The sequence below is a fragment of the Budorcas taxicolor genome, chromosome 3 (assembly GCF_023091745.1).
Source record: "Budorcas taxicolor isolate Tak-1 chromosome 3, Takin1.1, whole genome shotgun sequence".
In the NCBI taxonomy this organism is placed as follows: Eukaryota; Metazoa; Chordata; class Mammalia; order Artiodactyla; family Bovidae; genus Budorcas; species Budorcas taxicolor.
Window position 1 is genome coordinate 95690250 of NC_068912.1, and position 22274 is coordinate 95712523.

The following is a 22274-nucleotide window of genomic DNA, read 5'->3' on the forward strand; positions in this document are numbered from 1 at the left end:
TCCAACTCTCACATCCATACATGACAACTGGAAAAACCATAGCCTTGACTAAACGGATCTTTGTTGGCATAGTAATGTCTCTGCTTTGTAATATGCTTTCTAGGTTCGTCATAACTTTTCTTCCAAGGAGCAAGGCGTCTTTTAATTTCATGGCTGCAGTCACCATCTGCAGTGATTTTGGAGCCCAAAAAAATAGCCTGTCACTGTTTCCACTGTTTACCCAGCTATTTCCCGTGAAGTGATGGGACCGGATGCCATGATCTTCATTTTCTGAATATTGAGTTTTAAGCCAGCTTTTTCACTCTCCTCTTTTACTTTCATCAGGAGGCTCTTAAGTTCTTCTTCACTTCCTGCCATAGGGTGGTATTATCTGCATATCTGAGGTTATTGATGTTTCTCCTGGCAGTCTTGATTCCTGCTCTGAGCTGACTTATTTGACACTCAATTCTTATACCCAACTGTAAATCATATCTCTTTTTGGATCTTTAGTAGGTACCTGAAACTTTAATATATACAAAATTTCACTCTTAGTTTTTCCACCCAGCCTGTTCTTAACCCGATTCTTTGTCAAATGCAGTTTCATCTTTCCATTTGCTCAGACAGCCTTGGAGTTATGTTTTTCTCTTATATTTCATTAGTAAGCTATCTGGTTTCTTCCTTTAAAATACAGTTGAACCTAGCAACTCTTCACTATCTCTGCCTCTGCTACCCTCATTAGCATAAGCCACCGTCATTTCTTGCTGAGACCAGCCATGCCTTGACTCCTTCCACACTGTAGCCAGGGCAACCAGAATGATGTTGTATAAATGTAAGTGTAAATCAGATCTTAACCATTTCCCAATGTAAAACTCTCCAATGGCTTTCCTTTGCAATTACTATAAATATCAAGTTCTTTACTGTGGTCTGTAAGGACTTAGATGATCAGACTTCTGCTATCTCTTTCTTATACCAGCCTCAAGTTAAATGTCACTTCCTCAGAGATGTCTTCCCCAGCTATTCTATTGAAAATAATTCCCTTCCCCCTGCCCCTCTGCTACCTTTTACAATCCTGTTTATTTCCTTCACAACACTTAGCATTTTCTAAAGTTACTTATTCATTTACTTGAGTATTGTTTCCTTTATTAGAATATAAATTTTATGAAAACTGGGACCGTAGTTTTTTTGTTCATATGCCTAGTTCCTAGAATGGTGTCATAAACGTAGGTAGGTGCTCAATAAATACATGTTGACTAAATGAATGAACATGCTGTGTTCTTCCGTGTGTTATTTCATTATCTAAGAAGTGCTACCCATCTCTCTTACCCAAACCAAAAATTTCATCCCTTTCATTGATAAACTCTAAGGTCCTTTAAGTTTCTGTTTATATTTTTCTTCTCCTCTGAAGCTTTTCCTTAGCCCTTTCACCCTTTCACTAAGGCACAATTAAGCACTTCCTTCTCAGTTTTCATTGTACTTTTTTCGATTTCTCAGTTTTACTTATTACATTATACTACAGCTGTTTATGTATCCGTCTGCCCTCATTAGATTGTGAAGGTTTTCATGAGCAGGAGCTGTATATTATTTGCGTTGGTTTCCTTAGCATCTGGAATAATGCAAGGCATTCAGGTAATATTGATAAATAAATGAATAAAAATCAGAATCTTGATTCCCATGGTAGTTTACCAGAAGATAACATTGCTCTTGCCTTGTGAATTTATAATTTATTCATTATTAAACAAATATTTATCTAAAGTGTGCCAGACATTACACTTAAGTGGTAAGGCTGACAAAGGTCCCTGCCCAAAGAAACTGTATTGTTTTCTTTGATTTTGATTAATAATACTTCATGCTGTATATTTGTGTTTCCTAGATATTTTGAATCTGTAATTAAACTGTGAACCCTATGGGAGACACCAAGTTACAGATAACTGCCTAATTCTAATCTTACTTTGTATGTATATCTATCCCATAGTTACATATTGGCAAAGGAGGAGTGATGAAGGCCAGAATCGTATATTGTTTTTTATTCCATAAGTATGGCATAATTACACTTGAGGCTAGCAATACAGATTGTTCATATGTAATGGTGACATTTAAAAATTTTTATTGCTGTTAGTGTTTTTTAATATTATCATAAACGAACCATGGTTTATGTTTCTTAATTTATGTGACTAACTATTTATTATTCATGATTCTGGCACATTTCTTACTGTTTGGAACTTTGGCACAGAGCTTAATGTTGCTCTGAATTCTCCAGTTTCTAAATACTGGGTTTTTCTGAGTCCTAAGTGAAAGCATGTTATTTTGAGGGAATTATGGTATAGCAATTAAAGTTCTATAGATTTCAGTGGTTTCTCAATTTTTACTGAAGCTGTATTTCTGTTCCTATACAATACTCATGAGTATAGTTTCAAATTTGTGTTCTTCCAGAATTGCTGTTTCACTTGGAAACTAGTCTTTGAGTGTACATTTTAGTAGCATGTTTGGAATTTAATATAGTTGACAAACTTGCTTTTCTCTTGGCGAAAATACATATGTAGGCAATAGCATATAACTTGTAGAAATCCTTATGTATGCAATGTATTTATAATTGAAGTTTAAAACACCTTGGTAGAGAAGGAGTTAACAAGTTAGCTCCCCTTGGTTGTTCTCAGTATGCTCTCTTGCCTTTAGAAGCTGAAAAGATGATAACATTGGGCCCGGACATGCCTGTGTGGAGGTTATGGTACTCCTGGGGTTTTTGCAGCTAACTGTAAAGCATGCTAGAACTTGTTCATCTCAGAGTTCCTTGTTTTTCTTTCAACCCTTTCAGTGCCCTGCAGGAGTCATTAAATCAAAACTTCATGCTGATCATCACCCACCGAGAAGTCCAGCGGGAGTACAACCTGAACTTCTCAGGAAGCAGTACCATTCAAGAGGTGAGTTATGTCTCACAGTTAAGGAATAAAGGTAGCTCATTATAGCTAATGTTGACCCTGTTAAAGAGGGCTTATCTGTTCTGGTTGGAAACTCTCTGTATGTTTCATTATTGGCTTCTTAATTTTAATTAACTGGAGCATCAGTGATTACTGTAGATATATTACTTGACCTAGAAAGATAGATGTCGTAAATGTAAGTTCTTGATAATTCTTAAAATAGTCAACTTTTAAAACCTTTCTTAAAAATAACTCATTGTTATATATTTCACAGTTTTATAGTAATTATTCAGTATACTAATTTGGAGATTATTGATAGCATGCATTTTCAGACATGCTTATATTTTATTTGAACGGTTGCTCTCAAATGTATTATTTATAATGTGTATCCTGCCTGCTTCCAAAAGGAATTGAAGAGGCTTTTCTTAAGCAGCTGAATTCCAGCCTTGGGCAGTATTCTAGAGATGCTGTAGGAACCCAGTCATTTTGCCCAGAGTATCTAATAAGAATCTATTTATAGTGTCAATATTTTCTTCAATGGAGCCAACCAGGGTCACTGTTTCAAAAAAGAACGTTCCCCAAGAGAGAAGAGGTAACTTCTTGTCTGTGGCCCCACCCACCTAAAAGCTAGTAATTTATCTCCTTGGATGGGGCGGGGCAGATATGTGTAAGGTTATGATGAGACTTGTGTTTAGAAACAGTGAAATGATTATGTCACATTACCTCTTGTAAGATAAGAAGACAGCAATCATATCTAATCATGTTTTTATTAATCATGTTTAATCTTGGATTATTTCATAAATTTTTTGGACTATATTGCTTAAACTAATTATTAATATCATATTGAAATAACAAGTTTCCATCCTAATCATACTTCAGAAGTATATGAATTGTTTCTGAAATGGCTGGAGAGTTAATGGTTTTCTTTTTTCATTTTATCAATAAATTTCAGCTGCTGAGTTTGGCATAAATAACTCATTACATGAAGTTTATTTTCTCTGTTTATCACTTGAATAGTTTATTGACTAGTAACTAAGATTAAAAAAATTTTTTGGCCCCTAATTTGAATTTTAGGTTTAAATTATTTGATTTTTTCTAAGGTTTTAAATATAGTAACTGCCATTTCATTTAAAATCTCTAAAATGGATGTTCTGTTCTCTGAATTTAAAATTTTAATTCCTTGAAGAATCATTGTTTTTATGTTAAAAATAATAAAATAAAAATAATAACTCTGGCCCTATTGGAAAGTTATTCTTGGAACCTCATGATTATGAAATTTAAATTATATATTGAATAAAATTAAATAAGAAATTTAGTTTCATAATAAATAACCTCAATTTAATGAAGAAAAGCACAGATAATGAGAGATAAATTTCATTGTTATTGATTTACTTTTTTAAGTTGAAGACTAGTATAGTGCATGAAGGATAAATATAGACTGTCCTATTTTTCTTTTTGGTTGAGATTTTTATAGCCAAAATTTTCCCTTTTTTTGTGTATTGTATTTTTGTTTTAACATTCCCAGTTTTTATAGTTTGAGTGTGTTTCAACTTTCTCCCACAAGAGGGCAGAGAGGACTATTAAACTGATAGTCTAAAAATGCCATTCAGTGTTTTCAAATTAGCTTCTCTTATATTAACAAAAAGGAGCATAATGGCCAAGTTATTGTTTGATTTACAGATAATTGGCACATTGCAGGGAGGAGACTTAATTTCACCCTTTTAAATTAAACAGGGAGATTTAAAAAGACATAAAATATTCATTAATGTTCGGTGATTATAAAGTAGTGGCATATATTTATTTTGCCTTTATTACTGTTTCGATGGGAAAATACTGCAAATATTTCCGAAATCGAGTTGGCCATACTGACAAGTTGAAATGTTTAAGCAGCGTTAATGCAATCTGCTCACACCTGATATCCTATGCAGAATGATTCAAAATGACTACATCAATTATTAAAAGAAATATTTAAAATTCTGTAAATGTGCCATTGTACGCCACCGTTGGCTGAAACTGTTCTCTGTAGCCTGCTATTTAGATTATCAAATATATTTTAAGCTTCAAGGACTTGAAAACAGTAAATCTTTTTACATCATTTTCTAAATGAAAAATGTCTCAAAAATATTTTTGCAGATGGATATTCTTAAATGTATTTCTTAACAAGAGTTTGGTTTTTCTTTTTTTTTTTTTCCTTTTCTCTCTCTCTCTCTCTTTTTTTTTCCTTTTTCAAAAGTTGACCTAAAGTAATATTTTGAAATACTAGTTACCAGGAAAAAAATAAATACTTTCATTTCTAATATCTGTGGGCAGACAGTTACACATAGGTTATTTTTATTCTGTACAGGTTAGAAAAGGAATGTGGATTATACTCTTTAGGCCTTGGGTCCTATTCTGTAGGCCTAACCCTAAGACTTCTTCAACTTGTGGAATACCTGGAAGGGGATTCAGGAGGAGAAAATGGTCTTATGCTACAGCCTTGCAACACACAGTGGCACTTAACTACATGTAGTATTTGTATTTGTAGTAGCCTGATGGAAAGTCAGGTTGCCACACAACAAAAATATAATCTTGAAATGATTTTACAATGTTACTTTATAAATGCTAGAAATTTTGCTATTACTGTGAAAGCTTAATGATATCATATAATCTAACTTGTAAATTAATTTTTGTCACCAGTTTCAGAAATCTCTTTTCAGTATTGTTTAAAAGGTTCAAGAAGAAGTCTAAGCAACATATGAGAGAAAGGAAGAAATTTTTTTTTAAACTTGATTTTATTTTTCACTTAATAGTATATTATTTTTGTTTTAGGTGGGAAAAATATCATTTTGGGGGTATTTTGAAAGTCTTATAATTTAAAAAGAAAACTCTTGTAATATTTACACCCTAAAGGGAAAGTTCTTTTAAATGAAATAGGATTGAAAAAGGCACTATAATTTCAACTTTTAATTAACAAAATACATTTTAAAAAATACTGACTTGGAAAATAGAACTTAGATGCAGTTTGAATTTTAAATAACTCTTCACTGACTATATATTCATGCAAGTTAGTGGTGATAAACCAATAGTTGTACAAGTGTTTGTTCATTCTGGCTCTGTGGTCTCTTGCCTTACAATGCATGACTTATGTCCTTTGGGTGCTCTAGACTTTAATTTAAGCTAGTTAGATATTGAGGTTATTTTTTTAAGCTCTTTACAAATCCTTCCACTTACATTATCCTCCTACTTGAGGAAAAAGCAATATTAGTATAAAAAGGTCAAAATGGAGGGTTGCAAGTACTCATAAGAATAAAAAATCCATTATCCTTTTCCATTATGACAAGATAGTTTATAAAAATTATCAAATAATGTAATGATAATTTCATGATATTTCTACTTTTGGGGTCCTCAATCAGCTGGTTGGCATACTGTAGTGACTTTCCTTGAAAATTTAAACAATCTTACCTTAATTTAATGAATTTTCTACCCTGAGAGTTTAGATTTTTTAAACAGTTAATTGTATAGATCTAAGTAATTCTGTCTTCAAATACTATTAAAGATCTGTGGTTACAAATGCACTTGGGATTGGTTAAATTAAGGAGAAGAAAAGATTGATTTGCCTACTGTAAATCCTAATCCCAGGTGTGGAAAAGGATATAAAGTCCCTGAAATCAAACCAACTTTTCTTGGAAACTAATTCTTTGTTGTCCATCTTGCTATTGCAGAAGCTCCTGTTAGACAAAATATCCACTTTGCTTTGTAGATGTCATACAAATTTAAGGAATATACACATGACCCAGAATAATAAGAATTAAAGAAACAAAGTAATTTTGGTTCTGAATCATGGAGTATTCTGTGTCTCATACAGCAGAAGGCATGATGAATAGCTATTGGAATTATTTAAATTCTTTTCTGAGTTTCACTTTATCCTAAAATTCTCACTGTTGTTGTTAATGTTGATTTATTTCTTAATGGGAATTAAAGGGAAAAATTGACAACCTATAAAGATACATGTTGGATGAAATAGTAGAACATTTTGCTACTAATACTAGTGATTGTTAAGTAGGAAGCTACAAATTTGAATTAGCAAGTAGAAGTAAATTAAATAAATCATACCAGTCCTTGAATATAATGTCGGCTAAATAACTGTGAACTCATGAGGCTAATTCTGATTCTGCAAATTGAAATTCCTGTTAGGGTTTTGTGTGCATTTTTCTTTTCCTACTTTCTCAACTTGCTTGACTAACATATATTTCAAACTATTCTCCTTTAGTGCTAGAGGTTAGTACCAGTAATTAAATATGAAGTCTTTTACAGATTATACTAAGGAGCAATTTTCTAGTAGTGTATTGACTGTAACTTCTTAACTAATGTGCCCTTTCTATATATGTTTTAGATATAGTTTGTTTGTTTATTTGTTGGTTTGTTTGTTTTCCAGTATGGAGAGTGTAGGGGCTGCTGGCACAGAACTGAAGAGTAGGGAGTTGAGAATGTTCATATGCAACAGGATAAATTAAATTGTGTGCTTATCTAATTAAAAGTTTAAGTGGTTTATTTTTATTGCAAGATAAATGACATATAAGCTCAAGTAGAATGAACCCATTTTAATTAGCATGTATCATAGTCTGATTTTTTTTAAATTTGAAATCACAAATGATACCTAAGCAAGAATAAAAGATAATTTCTTAAGAAACTGGGCAGTGAATTCAAGCCTTTATTCAGCTTTCAGAAAAGGAGATTATAAGTTTCTTTTAAATATGCATGTATATTATAAGTTTCACGTTGCACTTTATAACAGAGATGTGTTGAAGTTATGCTATTTCAAATGAATAAATGAGTAATGATCAATTTATAAATATTGGGGTTTTCTGTGATGCTTAATAGATTATCTCCTTAGGAAATACATTTAATATTTACAATGCAGCCATTAGAACTGACAAGTCTTTCTCTCCCTCTGAAAGTATTTTAAAATAATCTCTATTGGGCTTTTTTTTTTTTAGCCCATGAAAGTATTTCTTCTCCTACATTTCAAGAAGATAGAAACAATGAAATTTTGTTAAAAAGTTGACAGAGGTTTAGACCTTTGTTACTTAAGGTACGGGTATTCTAACAACTTCTTGGCCGACTGTATTTCATAATCTGTGATTTGTGTGTTGGTAGGTTTTAAATGCCTGGGGTAAGAGATATTATGTTCAGTTATCAGAAACTAATAAACATAAGACATTTTTATATGCAAGAAAAGGCAGAGAGTAAATAATTGCACTGGTGACCAATACTGTAATAATCCTGTTTTACAATATGCACTTGACAGGTTGTAATAGTGCTAATTGAAGAGACTAATTCACACTTGCTTCATTCTATTCAAAGGCAAAATCAGCAGCTTGTTTTGCTTTTGACCAGATGGTCCTCATGAACACCTACTGTGCACTTTAAGTGCTTTACTAGAATTACAAAGGCTGGGGGGCTGCGTTCGACTCCAAATGATTTGAGGAGAGAGGGAGGAAAAAAATCCCTCTGTGCTCAATGGATTTGGTGCAAGTAAATTAATTCTAGTAGACCCATTACACACTGAGCCCCCTTTTCAAAGCTCTGAGCCTCCTCGCTTGCTCTGTAGCAATGAGAAAGAGAAAGAGAAAGGCAGATTACTGCAAACAGAAATAAAAAAAAAGGGGGTATGAAAGGGAGAAAAGAGGCCTTGAAGCCTTTCATATCATTTGAGTTTTTCAAGTGCGTTATTTTTGGGGAGGGTGGATGTCTGAAAAGCCAATTGGAGTTTTTTTTGTTTTAAAGTGCGCTATTTAAGCACCATGAATATAGGCGCAAGAGCAACAGTTGACTGAGTTTACTGTGGTGAAGCTTTGTGTTCGAGGATGAATCAAATTCATTATATTCAACTCTTTGTGTTTTAACATGAATGTAGGGTTAGTTTCACAAGACTGTGTCTGTTTAGGATAATTATAATTTAATATTTTCCTTTCATAAAGTTATCACTGTAGATGTCTAAAATTTTAATCAAAGCAGATTTTGTACATTGACTTTGAAGCACCCTGACAGTTTAAAATTCAAAGGAAAGCTTTTTTAGTTTTCAAAAGAAAAGAAAGGCTCATTCTAATGGCATTGAAGCAGAGATTATTATAACTAATTAGAAGTCACACATCTGTTAGCTTTTGGTTTGTGACTTACTTATGAATTTTTTGAGTAAAATATATACTTTAAAAATATATCGCTGTTACTGAGTAAACCGAAAGGGATAAAATGCCCTTAAAAAAGAACCACTTATTTGAGCCAACCATTTTTCCAAATCTCCACATGGTACCATAAAAATAGATAATGTATTAAAGTCCATTAAATGTAAATTGGACTTGTGTAATTAATAACCTTAAGTTCAAATGAACTTCCAAATTGTTTTTGCATAGCTCTGCTTAGCATAATTCTGATTAGTAACCAAAATTATTATAACATAAAAAAGAAAGTAAAAGCAAACCTAGTTTGTGCAAATTTATAGTTATTTTTTATTCTTAAAGCTGTTTGTGTACAATTCTAACTTGGAATACTGACAATGTAAAATAATTAATTCTTATTCTAAGTATATGGATTAAAATACAAAGGATCACATGCAAATTATTTTGTGCATTTTTATATTTTGGGCATAATTCTCTTATGATATATTTTTGTTCCATGGTTTACTTTTGTTTAATGGCACATATTACACTGTAATCAAGTTTATTTTAAATATAGCCATTAGCAAAGAACAGCAGAATCATACCAATAGTATATGACTTATGTGATAATTATAAACATTTTACAAAAAAGTAAATGTCTAGAGTTTACATTTTGGCATAATGTACCAATATGCTTTATATGTCAATATGTTTTAGTTATAGTCTTAGAAAATAAAATATAGAAATTAGACATATAAAATATAGAATATTTAAATATTTACATGTTTATCTAAAATATAGAAATAAAGACAACCACTAAAACATTTAAAATTTTACTTTTCAAAGACCTTTAATGAAGAGGATAGCATGCTGCTTGATATTTAAATTAAATTAAATTAATTTCCTATTAATGCAGTCATTACTTTGGGACTTGTTCATTCAAATATAAATTGTAGGCTGGAGAGGAATATAAGGGGAATCCCCAGACTTTCAACTAACAAAATATCCAGTGAAATTTATAAGCAATGAGGTGTTAATGAATTGATATTGTTGGGGGAAAAGAGATTTCAAGAAAAAATCTGAATGATTAGGGGAACTTACTGAAAAAATTTTTTTGCAGTAGACTATTTAACATAAAGGTAAGACTACTAGATTCTCTTTCTTATAGGTACCATAAAAAGCTATGTTTAAAGCCAGACCCTCATATAGCAGAAGTGGATTGATCATGACCATGCAGTGATTTGTTTAGGTGGGGCTCAATCTTTGGTTTCACACACACAGTAGTTGGAGCTTTTCTCCTCATGAAGAAGAGTTTATTTCAGTATTAAAATATTAACCCCTAGATTCCTGAATGTCAGAGATAAGATTCTCTTCTGTGGGTAAAGGTTGGATAATACTGTGGTTTATATACCTTGGTAAATACCACATTACTTAAGCTGAGATGTGTTTTAACATTATACTATCCTCTAGGCATAAAATAAGAATTATATAGCTTCCTTTATATAGATATAGAAATATTAAAGAAAATTATGTAGCCTCCTTTATATAATTATAAAAATATAAAAGAGAATTATATTTTCCCCGTCTTCCCATTCTCCCCCCAGCAAAAACATAAACAAAAACAAAGAAGTAAATCAAAGGGTGGGTAGGTAGATGAACATAAAGTGCTTATACATAAGCTAGACTGGGACTTGGTGTATAAAAATAAGGTCTGCATATAGGAAATATTTACATGTTTATCTATATACCAAACGTTATTTGTCTATAACGTCTTAAAATGTCTGCGTATGGTAATTTTTCTTTTGTCTAATGTGTCTTGTATGTGGCCTAATACTATTTAGCCAAGCAGTTATCCTTTTTCAAACGTATCTATTTTGGCAAATATACTTTAAAAAATTTTGTTGCTCAGTACTCTCAATGTATTCTTATTATTATTCTCTTAAGCACTTTTTTAAAAGAAAAAGACTTTAAAAGCTCATAGCAAACATTTTCTGCAAATGACAAAATGTATTCCTTGCTTTGTGGTCATTGCGTGACCAGACAGTAGAGTACTGGATTGTTTTAAGGTTTTTACAGCTGCAAGGCAAAAGCATCTGCTCATTGCAAAGCCGGCATTGTTTAATTTTGACACTGACTTTTCCATGTGTCTTGTACCAAGGACTGGATTAGATGCCCCTTAGATGAAATTTGTTTTAAGTTGCTCCCAAAGTGCAGCTGTCCCCATAAAACAGACACACAGGATCAATCAGAATCTTTGTACAAGGGTCACCTCACTAGGCAAGAGAGGCTCAGAGGAAGAATGTTAATGATATTATTTATCATGAATAACTGCAAAATTAGTTTCCAGGCTGGTTTAGTATATGTAGAGTCCCCATAGCTTCTCCCCCCATCTGCTTTTTAGGGCAATAGAATCATTATTAAATATTTAGCTTTTAAACTGAGATATAAATAGCCAAGATGCCTATATATGCATTAGGCACTATTCTGCAGTCAGTTGCAAGGAAAATGATCAGTTTATTGGCCACTAAAGTAGTAATTGACTGAAAATAAAACTCAATCTAAAATAGCTCTGCTAAAATCTTGAGAAGTGGACATTTTTATAGAATGATAATTTTTCTTTAATGTTTCAAGTGAATGAAAAATGAAAGAGCACCTCACTTCCCGGGTTTCCTGGGATTGTGTGAATTTCTACCCAGCTGGTCCAAATTGATTGATACAGGGCCAAATATTTGTCTGCCTACATTTCAAAGTCTATAATTTGCTAATGAATTGTGGTAATAATCTTTCATCATACATGAAAGATTTAGCCAAACAATTTGCTAAGTATGTATTTTGATCATAAAATTTTTGGACTTACACCAAGCTTTACATCTATTTTACAGCTAATACATAGGGGTGGAGGGAGAGCAGGGGGAGAAATAATATTGAACACGGACACTTGATGGAAAAGGGTGAAGGAAACAAGAGGAAAGAAGGTACTTTGGAAAAGAATAATGCTGTGAAAGACTTATAAGTGACAGTGGAAAACCAATTAGATTTGCACATAGAGTGCAACATTTTTAAAATGCCAGAGGAGTTTTAGTCTTCGGTGTCTAGAGGTATGGAATCCATGTGGCTGAACACAAGACAGAAATCTTTTCCTTTTTAGCCACAGCTATTCCACATGTTGATTATGGAATAATTTGCTAAAAAGTTATGCTACAAAAGTCAGATGCCCAGAAATTGGAAATAATTAAAAGTATTAGTATAAAAACCAGATGTTTGTTCTGTTTGATTTAGAGACATTAGGTGGGGAAAAACAGTGAAGAAGTAAATGATTGCACCAATTTCAGAAGAAGGTAAGAGAGGAACTTCCTAGTTAAACTTTTAGCTAGGAATGACTAGAAATGATTGTAGGCATCCAAGAGGGAATTATTTTCTGTCTCCAAAACAAATACTAGGCTTATATCTGTGAAGGGACATTTAGGATTAAATAACCTCCATTTGAGAAAGTACAAACTTTTATTTATGTTTTTTGGGAGGACATCATAAATTATATACCATAGGAAGTCCAAGATTAAAACTATTGAGTGAGAAGACAAGAAAATGTTCTAAATAAAACTATCTTATAAATGTAATTTCTCTTTCATTGTTAGAGATTAGGGAACCATGACTTCCTATTTGACTGAAATAATCTGAATTGCTTTCAGGTTGTCCATAAGGAGGATATTTAATGATACCGATAAAATTCTCCTTGCTTTGTAAGCAGAGAGTTAAAAATAAATTAAAAAAAAAAAAAAGAAAGCCATGTAGTTGAAGGAGAAAAACCATATTATGAAAGAGACTGAAGCTTCCATTTTGTAGATTTTAAAGCTAAACAACTCTAGAATTTTTACATACTTGCCGTACCTCTTGAATATGTCCCACTTCGAAAGCATGACTCTGTATCCATTTATGTAATTCTCTTTTTGTTCTCTGATAGAGATAAGCCTAATGTTAAGTACAGTGAATGTCTATCCAAGATTCAGTGTTATAGCTTTGAATCTAACAGTACTTCTCAATTGGCAATTAATTAACTTGTGATAGTGGAAAGATTATTGCATTATGATAATAGTGAATCTGAGGTCTAAACCCCCTGCCACTAGAAAGCTATATGATCATCTAGGCCTGAGTGGCCTGGTATGTCTTTTTCGTTTGTTTGGCTTTTTCAGTGTAAGACTGCAGAAGCTCTGTTTTTGCTAGTGAAAATATAAAATGAACCTTAAAATATGTGTAAAGTCCCTGTGTCTCACTGCACTTGTTAGACACTTCTGTTGTAGCATTTCTGTCCTATTTGCCTTGCGTTTGTTTTCCTTTTCATGGTAGGCTCCTTGAGGGCAGGATCTCAGTCATTCAATCTTCATATTTACAGCACTAAGCCTAGTGCCTAGCGCCTTTTAATGATTGTTGAATGAGCAAATATTTACATGAATTAGCATTCAGTGGTTGAAAAGAAATTTGGAAACCTAGATTCTAATATCTGATATTTTGCTCTCTCCCTATATGAGTTTGGGCAGTTCATTTAACTACTCTGGGTTTGGTTCATCTATAAAAAATAGGAAATAATTTCCAAGAATTTTTCTGGTTCTAAAATGTGATTACATGTGAATTTTAAAATTTCATATATGCTTGTACGGGAGGGAGAGGGAGAGAAGGAAAAAACTGGTCAATAGGTAACAATTATGTATATAAACATACATATTTACCGTGGTGGGATGTAAATATTGCTTTAATCATTAAGGTGTTGTTACTTAAAAGGCTCAAGGTTGAAATAGAGGCCTCTGTTGCCATGGTGTTTGAATTTCTATAGTTAAGAATTTTTCTGAATAATTTTGTTTTTATCTTAAAGTATACTTTTGCCTTAAATACGTATCATGAAATAAGATTTTAACAGTTAATTGCATAAGCATGACACACCTTTCTAATATATAAGATTTTAAAAATACTGAGATGCGATAAAAGTAAGTAGTATATTAATTTGATGTCATTAGTTTCATTTGTAGTAAGTGAATTAAAATTCTATGTGAATATCAAGGCTGTTACTGCCATGATAATAGACATATACATCAGTAGAATAGAATTATAAGTCCAGAAATAATCTGAGTCAGCTGGATATCTACATGCAAAAGTATAAAATTGGCTTATTCCTTCACATCATATACAAAAATCAACTCACTCGGATCAAAGACATCAATGTAAAAGCTAAAACTATAAAACTTTTAACAGAAAACATTGAAATAATTTTGTGATCTTGGGTTAGGCAAATGATTCCTTAAATATGACACCAAAACATAAATAACAAAAAGAAAGTAGGTAAATTGAGCTTCATCATAATTAAAAACTTCTGTGCCTCCAAGAGCACAATCAATAAAGTGAAAAGACAACTCACAGAATGAAATATTTCCAAATCATACATTGGTAAGGGACTTTATCTCAAATATGTGAAAACCTCTTACAGCTCAAAAAGAAAAATAACCCAATGGCAAAATGAGGAAAAGTTCATACTTATGTGCTAGAATGCTAGAGTAGGGGTACTGAAGGTATACTGAAGACCTCCAGGGCGTCTTCCTGACTGAGGAATTAAACCAGTGTCTCTGCATCTTCTGCATTGCAGGCAGATTCTTTACCTACTGAGCCATCAGCGAAGACTGTGTAATCAGTAAGCACATGAAACATTGCTCTACATCTTTAGTCATTCAGTTCAGTTCAGTCACTCAGTTGTGTCCGACTCTTAGCGACCCCATGAACCGCAGAACGCCAGGCCTCCTTGTCCATCACCAACTCCCGGAGTTCACCCAAACTCATGTCCATTGAGTCGGTGATGCCATCCAACCATCTCATCCTCTGTCGTCCTCTTCTCTCCTGCCCTCAATCTTTCCCAGCGCCAGGGTCTTCTCAAATGAGTCAGCTCTTTGAATCAGGTGGCCAAAGTATTGGAGTTTCAGCTTCAACATCAGTCCTTCCAATGAACACCCAGGACTGATCTCCTTTAGGATGGACTGGTTGGATCTCCTTGCAGTCCAAGGGACTCTCAAGAGTCTTCTCCAACACCACAGTTCAAAAGCATCAATTCTTCGGTGCTCAGCTTTCTTTATAGTCCAGCTCTCACATCGTACATGACTACTGGAAAAACCATAGCCTTGACTACACGGATCTTTGTTGACAAAGTAATGTTTCTGCTTTTTAGTGTGCTGTCTATGTTGGTCATAACTTTCCTTCCAAGGAGTAAGCATCTTTTAATTTCATGGCTGCAGTCACCATCTGCAGTGATTTTGGAGCCCCAAAAAACAAAGTCAGCTACTGTTTCCCCATCTATTTGCCATGAGGTGATGGGACTGGATGCCATGATCTTAGTTTTCTGAATGTTGATTTTTAAGCCAACTTTTTCACTCTCCTCTTTTACTTTCATCAAGAAGCTCTTTAGTTCTTCACTTTCTGCCTTCTTTAGGCACTTGTCACTTCACTTTCTTTAGTCATTAGGGAATTGCAAACCCAAACCAAAATAAGATACCAATACTTGCCCCCCCAAAAAAAATTTAGATTAATCTTGAGAAAATTATTCACATGAAAGAGCCAAACACAAAAAGTCCTCATACTGTGTGATTACATTTATATGAAGTGCCCAAAATAGGCAAATGTACAGAGATAACACATAAGGTTAGTAGGACTGAAACTGCTCTGTATAATACAATACTGGTGGATGCATGCCATAAATTTGTCCAAATCCATAGACTGTATAGCACCAAGAGAACCCTGACATAAAATATGGTCTTTGAGTAATGATGAGATATCAGTGTAGGTTTATCAGTTGTAATAAATACACTACTCTGGTAGGGTATGTTGGGGAAGGCTGTGAATGTGTCAGGGCAAGGTGGAGTTTCCACCTTCTTCTCAATTTTGTTGTGAACCTAAACTTCTCTAAAAATTACAGCCTATTTAAAAAACTTTTTTTTTAAAAGTAGATTCATGGTTGTCAGGGACACCTGGCTGAGAAAGAAAGGAGAATGGGTCAGGGCTACTAATGAACTTAGGTGTTTTGATATTGTTTTCCTTTGTCTTGTTGTTTTTGTTTTTTGCATTTCATTAATAATAAGCAGCTAAGGGTGCAACAATCCATTAGAATATTAAATATCTTTAACTGTGTATTTATTTACATGCAACATGTTTTCATGATGAGAAATATACTGTAATCTAAATACAACACAGTGGTCTTCATATGGGTACCCATAGAATATTTAAGAAATTAGGAAAGCCAATTTCAATCTTCATATTTATTTGTGTACACATTTGTTTTTGTGTACATATCTCTCCCTACTTTAGTGAATTTTCAGAGTTCTAAAATATTTTTGGCTTTCTAAGAAAAATCTGATGATGTTTGACAGAAAATAGCAAAACTTGTAAAGCAATTATCCTTTAGTTAAAAAATAAATTTTAAAAAAATTTAAAAAAAGGTTAAAAATTTTAAAATATCTGAATTTGCCATACATATGATTTTTCCATTGTTTTATTAAGGGTGAATAATATTCCATTGTATTTTTTGTACCACATTTTGTTCTATCCATTTATCCATTGATGAGATATTTGGGTTGCCTCTACCTTCTACCTATAGTGAATAATTCTGCTATAAGCGTGGGTGGACAAATATTTGTTTAAGCCCCTTCTTTCAGTTCTTTTGGATATATACCCACAAGTGAAATTTTTAGGTCATACGGTAATTCTAGGTTACATTTTTTGAGAAACTGTCATACTGTTTTCCACAGTGACTACACTATTTTACATTCCCATCAGCAATGCACAAGGCTTCCAATTTCAACATATCCTCACCAACACTTGTTATTTTCTGTCTTTTTAATAAAACCATCTTAGTAAATGTAGAGTGATATTTCATTTTGGTTTATGATTTGCATTTTCATGATGGCTGGTGATACTGACCTGGCATTATCTCTGGTGCTTATTGTCTATTGTATATCATACTCTTTGGAGAAATGTCCGTTTAAATCCTTTATCCATTTTGGGGGAGGTTCTTTTTGGAGTGATGAACTTTGGAATTCACTATTGATGATGGTTGCACAAGTTTGTGAACTTATTGAAACCCATTGAACTGTACATCTAAAAATAGTAAAGTAAACTAAACAAAAATGAGTATCAAGAACTGAGGACCTATGAGAATGCAACACCTACTAGTTGAAATATTATACCCAAAGGGTTAAAGAACTGGTGATGATGCCACCAGGATAAAGTATTGGATTGGCCACAAAGTTGCTTTAGTTTTAAAGTAAAAAGACACATGTTTCATTTCCCTAAGAACTTCACAGAAAAATATATTTACCATTTTGTTCCGCTACCTACTGCTGTTTTTCAGGCAACTTCATAATTTCATCTTCCCAAATTTTTTTATCTTTTTGAGCAAAGAACTATTCCAGGTACCTTTTACAGTCTTTTGGGGAATTGGAATTTTTTCCATTAAGAGAATTTTGTAAAGACCAAAATAAATGGAAATCTGCAGGTGCAATGTCTGGTGAACATGGCAGATGAATTAGAACTTCCCAGTCAAGCTGTAATAGTTTTTGCCCGGTCATCAAAGAAACATGTGTTCTTACATTACTCTTACGGAGGATTATCCTTTTTATGTTAACTAATTCCAGACACTTTCTGTTGCTGCCTTCAGTTGATCTGATTGGCAGCATTACTTGTTGCAGTTAACTGTTTGGTTTTCCAGAAGACACTCCATACTAGAGGACTCCCTTCTAGTCCCACCATATACACAACAGCACCTTTGGATGAAGACCGACCTTTGGTGTGATTGGTGGTGATTCATTTCACTTGCGTTACAGTCTCTTCCATTCTACGTTTCTGCACAGTATACACTTTTCATTGCCTGTCACAATTTGTTTTAAAAACAGAATATTTACATTTAAGTGGAGAATCGAATGTGGAAATATGGTCAAGAAGGTTTTTTCACTTAACTTATGTGGAACCCAAACATCGAAGTGATGAACATAACCGCATTAGCGCAAATGATTTCAATGCATGATTTGGATATTGTGAGTATGTTGGCTATCTCCCACATGGTATAACATTGATTGTTCTCAATTAATATCTTGATTTGATCTCTATCAGCTTCAACTGGTTACTCATCCTTGGAGCATTGTCCAGCAAGAAATCTCTAGCATGAAAACTTTGCAAACCACTTTTGACACAGTCAGTCACAGTGCCTTCTTCATACACTACAAATCTTTTTTTGCATTACAGTTGCATTTTTATTAATACCATTCTTGAAATAATAAAGCATAATATGTTGAAATGTTGCTTTTTCTTCTATCTTCAGTTTTTCTTCTATTAAAATGGCTACACAAAATTTCACCAGTTTTTATTTTTTTTAAATGTACACTGATATGACAGCCATCACACTATAACAAAATTGTTTTGAATGCTACTAGGACGGGGGAGCCTGGTGGGCTTCCGTTTATGGGGTCGCACAGAGTCAGACACGACTGAAGCGACTTAGCAGCAGCAGCAGAGCCATCTTACTGAAAAAAAACCAAACTAACCTTTTGGCCAACCCAATATATGAGAAACTAGATTTCAATTTACCAGTATTTGCCGAGAATTTAAAGAACTCTTTTCGAGATAGTAACTACATGCCCCTCCATGACTCCCTTTCTGTTGAAGTTAAGAGGAAATAGACAGACTTGATAATGTTAGAGAGATTTTTTCTTGAGTTTGAGATTATTAAGGATTAGAGAGATTTTTGGAATCACATAAGCATTTCTGGTAAATATTTAAAAGGGAACAGATTCTTACTTTGCTTCTACTTCATGGCAAGTCTATTGCATGACTAGAATAATGTCCCAAGTGGATTAGTACCAATTTCTTTACATGGTGGTAACATGAACAGTACTATTAAATGGTCCTGATGATTTCATCATATAGAGTTTCTTTGATTTAATTTTTCATAGAACTTTTTCATCAGTATTACTTTTGTTCATACCACACGTCATATGGGATCCTAGTTCCGAACCTGCAGCCTCTGCACTGGAAGCGCGTGATCTTAACCACTGGACACCAGGAAATTCCCCATCATTATTGTTCTGTTACTTTGATGTAGTCGATGCATTTTTGAGCATGGAGTGAATACTTTGTATCCAGAATAAAGATACTAATTATTTGTTTACTTCAGTTCAGTTGCTCAGTCCTGTCAGTCCTGTCAGTTGTTTCTGACTCCTTCCGACCCCATGAACTGCAGCACACCAGGCCTCCCTGTCCATCACCAACTCTGGAGCCTACCCAAGCTCATGTCCATTGAGTCCTGATGCCATCCAACCATCTCATCCTCTGTCGTCCCCTTCTCTCCTGCCCTCAATCTTTCCCAGCATCAGGGTCTTCTCAAATGAGTCAGCTCTTCATATCAGATGGCCAAACTACTGGAGTTACAGCTTTAGCATCATTCCTTCCAAAGAAGTCCCAGGACTGATCTCCTTCAGAATGGACTGGTTGGATCTCCTTACAGTCCAAGGGACTCTCAAGAGTCTTCTCCAACACCACAGTTCAAAAGCATCAATTCTTTGGCGCTCAGCTTTCTTTATAGTCCAACTCTCGCATCCATACATGACTACTGGAAAAACCATAGCTTTGACTAGATGGACCTTTGTTGACAAAGTAATGTCTCTGCTTTTTAATATGCTATCTAGGTTGGTCATAACTTTTCTTCCAAGGAGTAAGCGTCTTTTAATTTCATGGCTGCAATCACCATCTGAAGTGATTTTGCAGCCCCCCAAAAGTTAGCCACTGTTTCCACTGTTTCCCCGTCTATTTCCAATGAAGTGATGGGACCGGATGCCATGTATTTTGAGTTTTAAGCCAACTATTTCACTCTCCTCTTTCACTTTTATCAAGAAGCTCTTTAGTTCTTCATCACTTTCTGCCATAAGGGTGGTGTTATCTGTATATCTGAGGTTATTGATATTTCTCCTGGCAATCTTGATTCCAGCTTGTGCTTCTTCCAGCCCAGTGTTTCTCATGATGTACTCTGCATAGAAGTTAAATAAGCAGGATGACAGTATACAGCCTTGATGTACTCCTTTTCCTATTTGGAACCAGTCTGTTGTTCCATGTCCAGTTCTAACTGTTGCTTCCTGACCTGTATATAGGTTTCTCAAGAGGCAGGTCAGGTGGTCTGGTATTCCCATCTCTTTCAGAATTTTCCACAGTTTATTGTGATCCACACAGTCAAAGGCTTTGGCATAGTCAATAAAGCAGAAATAGATGTTTTTCTGGAACTCTGTTGCTTTTTTGGTGATCCAGTGGATGTTGGCAATTTGCTCTCTGATTATTCTGCCTTTTCTAAAACAAGCTTGAACATTTGGAAGTTCATGGCTCATGTATTGCTGAAGCCTGGCTTGGAGAATTTTGAGCATTACTTTACTAGCGTGTGAGATGAGTGCAATTATGTGGTAGTTTGAGCATTCTTTGACATTTCCTTTCTTTGTTATTTGTTAGTCTGTTAAAAAACATTCTCTATGGGAAATTATTATCTGTCATCTATAATCTAGTAGAGGCTCATTAAAAACTGGGATGGTTTTTATTTCAGAGTAATTTAGGTGAATTTCTTTTTTTTTCCCCCTTATTCAGCTTTCCCCGGTTTTACTTGGATTTGTTTTTGTATTTTTCTTTTCAATAGTGTAATTGGCTTTAATTCTTTTTTAAAACACTTATATTGGGGAAGAGTTGAATAAAAATGTTTTGTTAGTTTCAGGTATACAGCAAAGTGATTCAGTTAAACATATACATGTGTCTGTTCTTTTTCGATTTCTTGGATAAATTTCTAGTCAGTGATATTCTGGTTATTAACCTTAAAGTTGTTGATAACTTCATTGAGAGGAGAAAGGAGAAAGCTTCACATTGGGTTAGTGTTTTATAGTTTTCAATTCCCTTCTTCCTGCCTTAGTTCATTTGATTCTTAATAGGCTCTACTAGTGCGAGGCTTGTGCATATCGTTACACAGGTTGAAAATGGCGTCTCCTGAAAGCTGTGGTCTTGATGTGCATGTGCATGTAGGACTTGATGGAAACTTTTCCATCTTGCTAAATAAAGAGAGGTACTAATGCATATTGTAGATAAGCTGTCTCTAAGAATCTCCAATAAAATCATTACTTTTTTTGCCTTTGCCCGTCAGGCCTCTTCCTCATGACCTTTGCCATGGGCGGGATTCCCCATGCTGGCTCCTGGCACTTTTCCTCACTGTATGTACGTGAGGTTTGTAGTACGTTCAGTGATTCCATTCCCTAAATCTTTAATCCATTAGCAGTGTGTGTATTGAGGAATAACCTACTTCACCCTCCTTTTGTCTCTACATAGACTGTTTCCTCATCTTTAAAGTTAGCATAGTGGAAGTATTACTTGCCTGGCAGATATTTAATTGTGAGCATGAAAGTGAGATAATATAGTTGAATATAACTTTATTTACTATATTTTTTAAAGGAGTTATTCTTACTTTCCATACTAAATGATATTATTGTCTCACACCTTACTATTTTTAAAAAGATTCCTTTGACTCTTCTCTTTTTGCTTGATCCCTTCTCTTCACACTGTTCAACCACCCCTATATGTTTCAGGAAATGGCAATCCACTCCAGTACTATTGCCTGGAAAATCCCATGGCACAGAGGAGCCTGGCAGGCTACAGTCCATGGGGTCGCAAAGAGTCGGACACGACTGAACAACTTCACTTTCACTTTCTCTTCACACTGTTCAACCACCCCTATATGTTTCAGGAAGACCATACTTAGCTTACGCCCTGTGGGAAACCTTAAGCCCTCTGTCCTATTGTGAATGTAACCTTTCCTTACGTGTTGATTTTGTCCTCAAATACCACAGAGTGTCACTGTGTCCCATACTTAATGTGTAGATGTCTTAGCCCATTGTCCAGCCTATATGCTATTTGAGAAGAGAGGGATTATACTATTAATATATATCTTCTCTCATCTTTTAATTTCCTCTATATAGAACTAAATAGAATGCTTTTAGAACAGTAGTAGAAGAAAAGGTATTTGTTGAAATTAACTGAGATACTCAAGAATTTTGTGAACTTGGCAAACTGTTGCTCACTTGAAATCAGCCATAGAGAGAGTATTTGCACCATGGAAATCATCAGTCTTTCCAAATCACAGCCTCTTGTTTGGAGGTCCAGTTTTATCAGCACACTCTGGTTGTGTGTCTGTAACCCC

The 22274-nt window shown here is 34.1% G+C and overlaps 1 protein-coding gene across 1 annotated transcript in view; it reads left to right on the forward strand.

The window, feature by feature from the left end:
• The window catches only part of FAF1 (Fas associated factor 1), a 487842-nt gene that overhangs the window by 208774 nt on the left and 256794 nt on the right, over positions 1-22274 (forward strand). The window contains exon 7 of the mRNA XM_052636540.1: positions 2792-2897. Coding sequence (XP_052492500.1) covers positions 2792-2897 — 106 coding nt within the window. The remainder of the gene's footprint in view (positions 1-2791; positions 2898-22274) is intronic.